The sequence below is a fragment of the Leptinotarsa decemlineata genome, unplaced genomic scaffold (genome assembly GCF_025532065.1).
Source record: "Leptinotarsa decemlineata unplaced genomic scaffold, Ldec_3_MD MMD2_P_RNA_scaffold_2, whole genome shotgun sequence".
Classification (NCBI taxonomy): Eukaryota; Metazoa; Arthropoda; class Insecta; order Coleoptera; family Chrysomelidae; genus Leptinotarsa; species Leptinotarsa decemlineata.
Window position 1 is genome coordinate 16,751,650 of NW_027412529.1, and position 12,431 is coordinate 16,764,080.

General features: G+C 34.7%; 1 protein-coding gene across 1 annotated transcript in view; it reads left to right on the forward strand.

The window, feature by feature from the left end:
- Nucleotides 1–5,665: 5,665 nt before the first annotated feature.
- LOC141484731 (cytochrome P450 9e2-like) overlaps nucleotides 5,666–12,431 on the forward strand; it is a 38,094-nt gene continuing 31,328 nt past the window's right edge. The window contains exons 1-2 of the mRNA XM_074180019.1: nucleotides 5,666–5,714; nucleotides 6,647–6,872. Of these exons, the coding sequence (XP_074036120.1) occupies nucleotides 5,666–5,714; nucleotides 6,647–6,872 (275 nt within the window). The remainder of the gene's footprint in view (nucleotides 5,715–6,646; nucleotides 6,873–12,431) is intronic.

A 12,431-nucleotide genomic window follows, 5' to 3' on the forward strand; every position in this document is an offset into this window, starting at 1 on the left:
GTTTCCCTTTCCATACCGATATAATCGAGAGGGTTCAAGTCGGATTCTTCAAGCCGCTGCTCAGACTTTCAGCAGAATATTTCAGATATTCTATGTCTGGATCGAAACAGGCATAATAAACCTATCATTCGCGGCTTTCATACATTCACCAACCTGGCTTATAAAGATCCTACAAAAGGGTGAAGAATGTTTTCTGTTTGAAATCTGTTTTAAATATGTTTTTCCGTTAACCAGCTGTCGCAAACCCTACGAACAACAACCCTCAGAAGTCGAAACTTGTACGAGCTAAGGATTAACGAGATCTTAACTTTTAACGTGTTGTTCCCAACGCGGATTGGACGATAGCAAGGTAAATCGATAGTTCAGACTGGGGCTTGAACCACCGACCGACCAACACGCCAGTCAATTCGAGTGAGTGAACAAAGCAACCACGTCAAACCGCCCGACCACCGACCAGCCTATTTTTAATTCATTCTCACGTCATGAGGTTGAAATTGGACACGAGTCAATTACGTTCGTTTTCGGCTCAATAAACTGGGTGGATCTACTGAATCAACCAGATCTATGGCTACTCAAAAGAAACACCAATATCTCTTAGAGAAATATAAACAATTCTGCTATGAATCAGACCTAAATGGATATGCTTTTTTCAGTTACTCCTCGCTAGGGGGATTATAACAAACAGTATCCAACGTACATCAAACTACCTGTCCTTCAATTGTCCCATACATAATAAGAACTGAATATTACTGAAGTTGAGTTCAATCCCAACAAAAAACCGTTATTCTCAACATCTCGACACGTGTTTCAATCACCAAGTGATCATCTTCCAGAGGAAGATGTTTAATATTCCAAGACGAGTATTTCATTCAAATCGCTGTGAGAACTCGAGTGAGACGAAATTATTAACGTAGTCGAATAAAAGTGTATCGTACTTCGCTGGACCTACCAAGTAATGAAAAATATATCAATTCTGTTATTACCTTTCAACAACATTCCGATTACATCAAACGGCTGCGGACATTCAATTTGCTGGGTGTAACGAAATCAGAAAAGATCCTGGTGTTTTTGAAAGACTTCGGGAGTCGAAGAAGAGAAGATTGGATTCTTGCATCCGAGTCATTTTCAACAGTTCTTGTAGATTAAGAAACAATACATGTAATTTTTGGTAATAAATTGTTATTGTCGAAATTCTTTTTCGCTCCGTATCTTCGAAACAAGGTACAATTTTGTCTTATGAAATATATTCTTCAAGCAAGTGGTCTTGTACATCATTTGTCATGAGAATGAAATTGAAATTGAATAATAATTAAGTTAAAGAAATATATGCTTTGAAAATTGTGTAAATTTCATTCTAGTAGATTTTACATTACCTGATCCTTGAGACAGACGAGCTTAATGTACATATTGTATATTGTAAAATATAAAAATAAAATTAACTTACTGATGACATATTATGTTTTTATTTATTTTTTAAAATGATTCATTCAGTTTATGTATACTGTAGTAAACACAACTGTATACACTGTAGGTATCCGATCTCAGTGTGGGGAAAGAGACAGCGTAATTCCGAAACAGTGGAAAGACAATCGTACAGTCGGTTGCGCATGGCGACTCGTTGCCACGGTATGCGTCGCCACCCCACCAATCGGTTTTAAGTGCGGCTGTGGATGTTTCACATCAAATATGTGGAGACTTGATCTTACCTGAAGTTGGAGCTATTTTTCATGACCTTTTTGCTATTATATACTCTATAGAAAAATTACCGAAGGGATCATTCATTTGTAAATTTTGCGTGACATTGGAACGTTTCATTTTTCACTTAATTGATTTTTAGTCTATTTGCAAGGCAATGTGATCAGGATGTAACTCCCCTGTGTTAATTTATGTTGATGAACTTGTAACATGCAATTTATTTAATAAACTATTTTTATAGATATAACCTCTACACAGTTTGCAGCAGTCCATTGGATATGTCCTAGGATTAATGTAATTTTACAAGTGTTTAAGACCGATTCAATATGTATTTTCATTTATTAGTTTCAGGGTTAAAAGTCATAATACAAAATGTCAAATTTGCATAATGATTATTTTCTAAGCGTTATACGGTGTTTTTGAGAAGACAGTCTTAGAAATAGACTACTAGTTGTGTGTGAAGAAAACCTATGGATCTTGAACTACGATAACGCACAATCTCACAAAGCTATCATTGTGAACGAATTCCTGGTCAAAGCTCAACAAACCCAATCTAACAGCCACCGTATTCACCTGATATGACTCCAGCCGATTTTTTTTCCAAAATTCAAATTACCACTTCTAGGCATCCATCTTCAGTCGATAGAGGATAGAAGAGAGAATTCGCAGTGCCGAAGTCGGTTTCAAAAAAACGTTTGAACATTTTTCTGATTGATTAGATGGAGCCTACTTTGGAAGGATACAATAAATTCCGATGAATAATACATATTTTGCGTTTCTGTGATCAATTCCTGGTACTTTGTAGACATAAAAAAAGCCAAAATGAAATGGTAAAAACAATATTTTGCAAAAATATGTTATAAATAATTTCATGATTCACTCCAATTTGTTTTTCAAAGTATATGCCAAATTTTAGATTCGAAAAAATCACTGCTTTAGAGTTTTCAGCAAAAAAGCATTGCTTCGATTGTACCGGCACCTCAAACAGAGTCGGTTAGTATACTTCGCTTCAACGTTCACAACAGATGAAGTATTCCCCAATCCACTTCAAATTGAAACGTATCAACATATTCTTATACGTGGCAACATTATTTCAGCTTTATTTCAATATTATATTGAACACGTAAAGGTATAACAAAAACACAAACGAGAATGTTTGTCTCACTTGTGTCTAATTGAAACGAGTACATCAGAAAGTTGTATGACTTGATCAGTTGGCTAGTCGTGAAACAAAACAAAGATATGTATATCACACTGAAGTTCAATACCCTTGCGTAAGAGTTTAGTGATAAAAAGTAATTTCTTCAAGCCGGTTCTGTTCATACACATGCCGTAATTTGATGTTTATTTTATCGGTGGAATACCCATATCGATGCAGCATATCTATATAAAGTACAAATTATCACTTGTGTCTAGACGTTCAGTGATTTGACTCATATATTCAACTTTTTTCTGGGGTAAGTATTCACATCATTATTTATTTTCACTATATGTCAGTACGAAATGCTGTCCTGAAAAATTGAAAGACAGAACTGTCAATAGATAGGTACTGGGTATTCCACAGAAAGCTTGAATTATAATAATGCAAGTATTGATTTCTGTAAAAAGATAACAAATATTATTGATCAAATATAAGAATGCGGTTGGAAAATGGGCGGTGAAATGAAATAAAACTAATCTTTTTGAAAAATTTATTCTATTATCAAGTCAATCAGTCTCACTTATCGCAAAAATTGCTTGAGGCAATTCGAAAGGATATACGTATATGAAACCATCTTACCACACCCTAATTTATGTAGTTCAATTGTGTACAGAGCGGGCCAAATTGGACACTTTCAAAGAGAACCCTCCGTTTTCAAACTAGATAAATGACAATAATTGATGATTGTGTCTGGGAATCAAATCTTATGACAAACTCAATGTTATACTCAATAATTATTGATGGAAAACTATTTTTTTTTTCCAAATGAGACACCCTATATAATTCAGCAAAAAACCTTCAGAAAAGGTGTCGCCTGTATGTAGGAGAAGCAGATAGACATTTCTAACACCTCTTCTGAAAAAATAAATATCATTGTTTGTTCTTTATCATTATTAGTATTATTATTATTATTTTTGAAGTTCTATTTATCAGTAGTAAATATAGTATAAATTGTTATCAGTTCATTGAAACTATGCATTTTAATAACTGCTGTGAAAACATTCTCAACACTGAACCATTTCTATCTGTTTTATATCGCTGCATTTGTACAAAGACTTCTTGATTAAAGTGTGCGTTTCAAACTCTATGTGAAAAAAACCTAAAAACTCTGTATTTCGAAGCAAAGTATCAAATGTGCTCCATTTTATATTGAAATATGTAGGGATATACAGGATGTCTCATTGAAAAGTTTTCCATCAATAACTGTTGATATCTCATTTGAAAAAATAAGTTTTTTAAACCACGTAAAAAAGTGCTTCAGAAATGTTTCCATAGAATCAGGACATTTTCGACATGAAAAAAGGTACAGCAAATTTTACAAAATGCACATATCAAGTTGGAAAGCAGGAGTTTCCATTTAAAAGTGTCCAATTTGGCCCACTCTGTACATTGCCTTTTGCAGTGAAAAAAATCGACTTCTAATTCGATAAAACCGGTCAGCGAGAGTATTTATGAGATGAGATAGGTATGCAAGAATTTCTGAAATATGGCACATATTGAACTGGATGAGTACAATAATTTTTTTGTTTTATCATCCAATTTGTTTTATTACAGCCAATAATTTTCATACATTAAATTCACTTAGATATTTCGGTAGGTACCATATTTCGAAAAAAAAAATTGAGACACACATATTCACAAGTATGTTCTTATGATAGTCAACATTGCAGTCCTCAAGTTTTTTTCACATAATTTCAAAGAATTCGAAACCCATCCTTTACTTCATCTGCAATGACCAATCATTAGTCGCGATCCATTGTTTGCAGATATGTTAGGCATACACATTCTCGAACCATCATCCACCCTTTCGTAACTGTGTCGTGTCATACCAAGTTTCGTCCAAATAAAAAGTTTTCCATTGTTCTCGTCTATATTCAGTTATTTATTCTGAGTATTTGATAGGCAATTCCAGTATTCTTCTGCTTATCATGACTGCTTGACGTTTGTTCATTATTTTAAAACTAAATCCTTGTTTCTTTATTCAATTTCTTAAGAGTTTTGTCACAGCAGCTCATGTTTTGGCCAGAAGTATTCAATTTCTTCTTTATGATTTCAGTTGTAGTGATTTCATTGGTTTTGTAACAGTCATATATTGTTTTTTTTTCAATGATTTCATTAGATGAACATCTAAAGGTTTTGGTAATCCTATCACATCGCGTCTTACGCGTTCATAGGTTTGTTTTTGATTTTACTATTTTACGTACAGTTGTGAATGGAATATTGGTCAAATCTGATGTCGCTTGTAATAGTTTGTTTTTCTCGAAACCAAATTTGAGATGAATATTCTTATATACATTAAAACATACTCTCTGTGTTTCAATGTTCAAATGTATCCGAATTTTTTCCACTGGTAGTCGAATTGTTCACCATTGCTGTTGGAATCACTACACTGGAAAAAGTCTGCGTTGTTATCACACTCGTTTTTACTATTAATACTCGTCCAAGAGCACCACAATTTGAACAGATAACAAACATTTTAAGTAATTATAACTGCACCAATATCAAATTTCAACATCGTTCAACATCGCCAATTATAGATATTCATCACCGTAACATGACTAGACTAAATCATATAGTTTAATATGTTTTAGTTGTGGACTATTTCGCAGCAGGTTCATTTGTATGTATAAGTTTTTTTGTCTTTGAGAGTGTCGCCAACTTTGAATGTCCACAATATAGTTCACTTCGACTATATCATACAGTAAAATTGCACTTCTACTTGATAGTTTCGATATAATGCATTGCAGATTTCATTTGGGATATCAAAATATGGTTTACACTAACGAATATTCGCAAAGTGACAGTGAAATATATATATGTGAGTTCATAAACAAAAAAAGGTGGTTCTTTCGGAACTGACACCACTTTCCGTAAAAAACTGCCTTCGCAAAAACCCACAGTTTTCATTCCCAATATTTTGATTTATTATTACAGTGTGTCATTTTGTGAACTATGATTTCTTTTCAATTCTGTTCTTCAATCTTTATAATATCAGATCGTATTCGAAGGGTCCAGGTTATCTACGAAAGTAACATATTCTAGCTGATTGGAACATATCACAATATGGTTTAGACTTTCGCGGTTGAGGTTTTCAGTGTCACTGTTTTTGGAGTTTGAAAGCCGTGAATTTTTGAAGTTCCTTCCTGTCGTTTCGCTGGCGCAAGTGGCTTCAAATGTTTAACCATCATGGTTTGTTGTCCGATGACTAACTTTTAGGCTTCGTAAAGCGTATTTATGCCTTGTAAGGTAATCAGTTGTATTGGTACCTGTATTCGTACCTGTACTTGTACCTGTACTTGTTAATGTTCCCGGTTCAAGTACAGGTACAAGTGCAGGTACAAGTACAGGAGCAAATACAGGTACCAAATACAACTGATTATTTGACAAGGCATAAATACGCTTTACGAAGTCTAAAAGTTATTCATCGTGCAGCAAGCCATGATGGTAAAACCTCTGAAGAAGAAGCTAGCCACTCGCGCCAGCGAAACGTCAGGAAGAAACTCCCAAAATCCACGGAAACTCGAAAAACAGTGACACTGGAACATATCAGCTAAAACTAATGAAATGACCGCATTTTATGTGGATTTTCTTCATTTCCAGATTTCTGATTTGTCTGATTCATGTTACAAATTTTTTCATAATTCATTACATAAACGTGGATTAAAGTCCATCACAAAAAACTCTCACATTTTTTAACTTCTTTACACTGATTCGTTTGGGAGTCATCTCAAATGGATGTTTTTATTTCAGTACCAAATTTCTACATCTATGATGTGCTGGAACTCATTTTATTGTTTGTACTGATATCAGGTGCATTTTATCACTATATAATTTGGCCTCACGGTTACTGGAGACGAAAAGGAGTTCCACAAGGAAAACCCCCTTTATTATTTGGAGAACTTCTGCCATATATCCTGAGACGTCAAAGTACCGCCGATATTGTTTGGAATGCATACAATCAGTGTCCTGGTACGAGGTGAGTGATAACATAAGAATTGAGGAGAGAGAAGAATATTTTCTGAATATTTTTATGTGCTCACAAAAGTGTACCTATCAAAGCTATTTTCAGATTTGTTGATTGTTGCCCCGTTGCCTTTGATGATGTCTACCTCGATTGTAAACGAAACTTGAGAGACTGAAACATACTGACAATGGTTAACAAATCCAGTAGCTTTGTCACAGTGACCTTTCACCGTGGAAGTTTACAACATTTGTGCACACAATACTTTGTAATAAAATAACTACTTTCATCCCGAATCTTCAATATATGATTTTTTTTTATATCAGATTAGTATTCAATGAAAGTTCCATTATTGGTCAAATTCGGATGCATCTGAAATGAAAAGTGTCATCAATGAGCTCAAACCAAACAAGTCTCCTGGGGCAGATAGCATACCATTGAACCACTGACCTAAACAGGGTGTAACTAACTAAGTGTAAAACATTCAAGGAGGCGATTTCTCATCGAAAAAAAGATAGGATCTTTCATATAAAGAAATGTCATTGGAGCATCCCTTGTTTAGATACAGCCCCTTAAAGGGGGTACATAAAATGTGTAGAGGATTTAAGAAACCGCATCATCGATGCGTGCAGGGTAATCAGAGATACTCTAGGAATATTTGAGCAAATACGTGGCTCAATGCGCCGACGTCTAGACGCATGCGTAATGTCTGAAGGTAGACATATTGAACATTTACTATGATTTCTACATGTTGTGTGTTTTGTTATTAATAAATTAGTTTTGTTTATTACCCTTTAATCTTTAAATGCAGGTACTAACAACAAAATAAAAATAAATCCAGTTGGCATTTATGACGATGTATTTCTGTAGTTGTTCATAAAATAATTTTTTGCTGCGAACTGGTTTATTTTGGGCAAAAAACCCATGAGACATTTTTTGTTAAGAATAAAACAGGCTATCGAAAATTACTTTTTGAATGGTGAACAAATAATAAGACAGAAAGTTGCATTGGAAATACATTTTAGGGGTTGCGTTTTCCACCCCTTACAACCATGGGGTAAACCAAACAAATTACTGGCTAGGTGTGTTTTTTGGTAGTACAAAACGTCAGGTTGATTTCAATATTGTAACTTTTTTAGTGCTTGTGAAAAAAATTGTTATACAAATTTTATGTACCCTCTTTAAGGGGCTGTATCTTAACAAGGGATGCTCCAATGAAGTTTCGTTATATGAAAGATCCTATCTTTTTTTCGATGAGGAATCACCTCCTCAAATGTTTTACACTTATTCAGTTATACCCTGTATAATCAATGAATGCATGAGAGTTGGAATTTGGCCACAAGTTTTCAAAGAGAGTGTAGTGGTGCCATCTATAAAGAAAGACAAAAATAATGTGTCAAACTAAAAACCAACAACTTTATTAACTCACTTGACGAAGGTTTTCGAGAAGATTCTTGAAAAACGACTCAGTTCATACATTACGAAATATAACCTACTTTCTCAAAAACAGTTCGGATTCAGAAAAGGCCTTCGCTACGGTGAGTCATCAATTACTGCTTAAATCCCTACAAGATATTGGAGTCAGAAGTAATACTTTGAAATTATTCAAATCTCATCTCCAACATAGACACCAATTCGTGAAGATAGACGACAACTGTTGCAATCCCAGCACTATTCAGTATGGAGTACCTCAGGGAAAAATTTTGGAACCACTTCTCTTCAATATTCACGTGAACGAAATGTTTTTGCTGAAGTCTAGGGGAGATATACTAGGTTTCGCTGATGATACAGCCATTTTTTACAAAGATAATTCGTGGAATGAACTTAGGGACATAGTTGCATCGGACTTTCATATTATCTGGAAATGACTGAATCATAAATTACTCACAATTAATATTGATAAGATACACTCCCTACCATTTTGCTGCAATAGGATAACTTCCCATAACTTCGATAAAATTCAAGTTAATATTCCAAAAGAACAGTTCGTTATCAAATCAGCAACATCTTCAAAATATTTAGGAGTACACATAGATACTGTTCGAAATCTGTCTGTTCGAAATCTGTTTTCCCGTTAATCATCTGTCGCCCCCATACGAACTCAACTCTCAGAAGTTGAGAAACTTGTGCGAGCTAAGGACTAACGAGGTCTCACCTTTTAACGTGTGATTCCTAACACGGTTGCAGAATTATCCCAGCTTCAACCAGATAAATTATCTCGAGAAAAATATCTGGTCGAGGCAGGAATCGAACCCACGGTCTTCCGATCGTGAGTCGGGCGCACTACCACCGCGGCCAATTCCACAACGCATATCAAGTGGAACATTCATATTCAATCTCTGTGCCTATCTCTATTCATTCTCCACAAGTTTAAAGTCCTGGCATCCTCACTAACACTAAAACAAGTAAGAAGACTTTATTATGCCCTAGTTGAGAGCCATCTTCGATACGGCTCATTAGTATGGGGTAGTGCCCTAAAAACTCATTTATATCCTATAGAGGTCCTCCAAAGACAGTTTTTAAAAATTATCTTAAAAAAAGAACCCATTTTTCCATCTGATGCTCTCTATGCGGAATCTCATGTATTTGATGTCTACCAACTCTTTTTCCTGAAAAATATGTATTACCACCAAAAACAAAAATTTTAATTACCCACACATGAATATGATACACGTCAACGAACTCAACATATCACACCACAAATGCAAAAACTAATATCCCAACGCTCATATAAATACCTTGCTCCAACATTATACAACACTCTTCCACATGGAATCAGATTGATTATGAATCCACATCGCTTCAAAAAAGAACTGAAATCTTTCATACACAAAGAACCCCGGAAAAAATTTCGTGAAGTCATTGTTGGTCGGCTCGAATGATTATAGTCCGTTCATAATTTGTTGATAGCTCACTGCAAGTTTGACCTTCATTAGAGAACTGAAATACAGAGAGGACAGTTAATATGATAAAATAACAAAAACCAAACTAAAACTGGCAGTTTAACATGTTTTCGACTAACCCACCTTGTATCTGAAGAAATACAATACAGCTATAAAACTTTTAATCCGATTATGTAGGTATTTTGAGTGGAAATGAGTGACCAGTGTCATAGAGTATATGATTAAAACATTAGTTACTTTAAATAAATAAATATATTAATATTCTTAAACTGTAGGTACTGTAAACTGTATTTTTATTTAAAAAAAATCCACGCAGTCGTTGGAAGTCTTTCAACTAGTCGTGAATGATAAGGTGCATTATCTAATACTATAATTGAGTTTGGTGGTATATGTTCAATCATCTGCTCAAAATACTCTTCGAAAACATCAGCTGTCCATGCTTAGCAAATCCTTTTTCACTGCCAATGTGAGAAACTATTAATCTACTGCCTTTACCAGAGGGTGGGGAAATACCAGTAGACCAACCTTCCATAATTTTTGTGAGAGTATGACCTGCGTTTACCCACGTTCCGTCCTGATAGTAAAATGGCCTTCCTTCAGCCCGAAATTTTCGTATAGATCTTAGATACTTTCTTCTCCACATATTATCTCTTCCCGGTCAATCAAAAGTGATTTTCGGTCTGATTTCTCCCACCGGAAATTTAATTCTTTTAAAACTTGCCACAATTTGGTTCGTCCGACATGAGGCAAATCCGGGTCGTCTCTAACTTCTTGTAAAATTTTGTTTAAGTTGGGTATTTCTTTTTTGTAAAAAAATTCGTGAATTTTCCTTCGAATACCATTTTTGGCAAATTCATCAATTTCAATAGGTTTTCTCCCACTCTTTAAGTATTCGTTTGTATTTGGGTTAGCTATACCTTTTTTTTTCTTTCTGATAGGAACCTATATATTGTTGACTCCCCTACGCCCGTCATGTTGGCACAACTCTTGATTATGTTCTGAACAGTGTTTGTGGGATTCTGAGAAACCAGAGCATCGTGAACGTTCAAAACAATAGTCTTCTCTCTTGGTGAATAGACAGACTTACTGACTGTACGCAACAGTACCGGTGTAAAACTTGATGATGTTGATGATGATGACGAAGCCATCACAAGCAATCAAACAAAACAAGCAGGAACGAAAGGTACGTATATGTTTGTAGGAATATGAAAAAAAGTTACTCACGCACTGCACAAAATTCGCAAAATAAATTTTAGAGACGTTAATTACTGCCGCAGACGCCGAAACACCAACGAGCCGTAAATTAAATGCGATTAAAAAATGTACTAAACCAAAAATTATTTTCGTTCGTAACAACTTCACCCTTTCAAGGCAAGTTTCGAATATAAACTGAAGCTTTATATTTAATGAATAAACACCTCAGGAATCTCCGCCTATGATTTTACGAGTTTTACGACCGTTTTATGACTTGGGCCCTCATTTTGTGCTATCGACAAATTATGAACGGACTATAGTACTTTTTATACTCTTTCATCTCTCCTCTCATTCACTACTCGCTAGTATATAACCTAATGTATTACAAAATTAAATTATAGCTTATCAACATATCAAGTCGCTAAGCGAATCTCGGCCAATTTTTCTCTATGAATTCAAATTGAACCAAAGCCCTGTCAAAACAGCTGAAAAACTCAACCTAGCATTTGGCAATGACAATGTTAATAACGTTGGTTTGCAAAATTTCGTTCCAGAGCTTGGAAGATGTTTCCCGACGTGGTCAATCTACACTAAGTAATCTAGGACGGGGAATTGAGGACCCTGGTGGAGACTGACCTATCACAAACGGTACATGGTATGGCGGGCTTCATCGGCTTCATCGAATTTCGAGCATACCATTTCATGCTGACGGAGTTAACAGCTTTGTGTTATGCTGGTAAAAGTGCACTGATTCAAATGGTGCTTATTACGATCAAATTGAATAATTATTCACTGAGATATAACAGTTTCGATTAGACCTATAAAACCAGCGAAACTTTTGAAAAAGCCCAATACAAAAAAACAGCATCTGGTATTTCATGATGAACATAAATTAATTCCTTACCCAAGTTGCGAATCCAACGTAGTTTATGAGCGCATCTATGTCGGATACTGTCAGATACAACAGCGATAAAAGGACCTGAAAATAATTGGTATTTTATTTCAACTCCAATAGTGATTACCATGAGTGTTATTCTGGATACTGCACTCCAATAAATTTGCAAGTAGTGAATTGAATGGATCTGTATGATTTTGAAATAGCATTAATAATCATATTATGGTGATACTTTTGAGAAAGTTATTAAATTAAATTATAGGTAATGACAACTTTATGTTTCTCCATTGTAATTCTATCGATATTAAGCCAATATCTTTTATTATATATACTTTTTTTTTATTATTTTATCACTAACAAGCACGTTTAGAGCATCTGTGATTTCTTGTTTATCCATACATAAATCTTATATAATTCATGTAAATTGGCAGGACGAATAAACTTTATTATCATTATTATTATTCAATTTTCAAAATTATCCTTGTTGAAAACCACAGTTGAATTTCATTGAAGTGCCGCAAATCTTTCCAAAAATAAAATTCGCTGAAATTTGATTTCAATGTTAGTCGATACGACCACTGG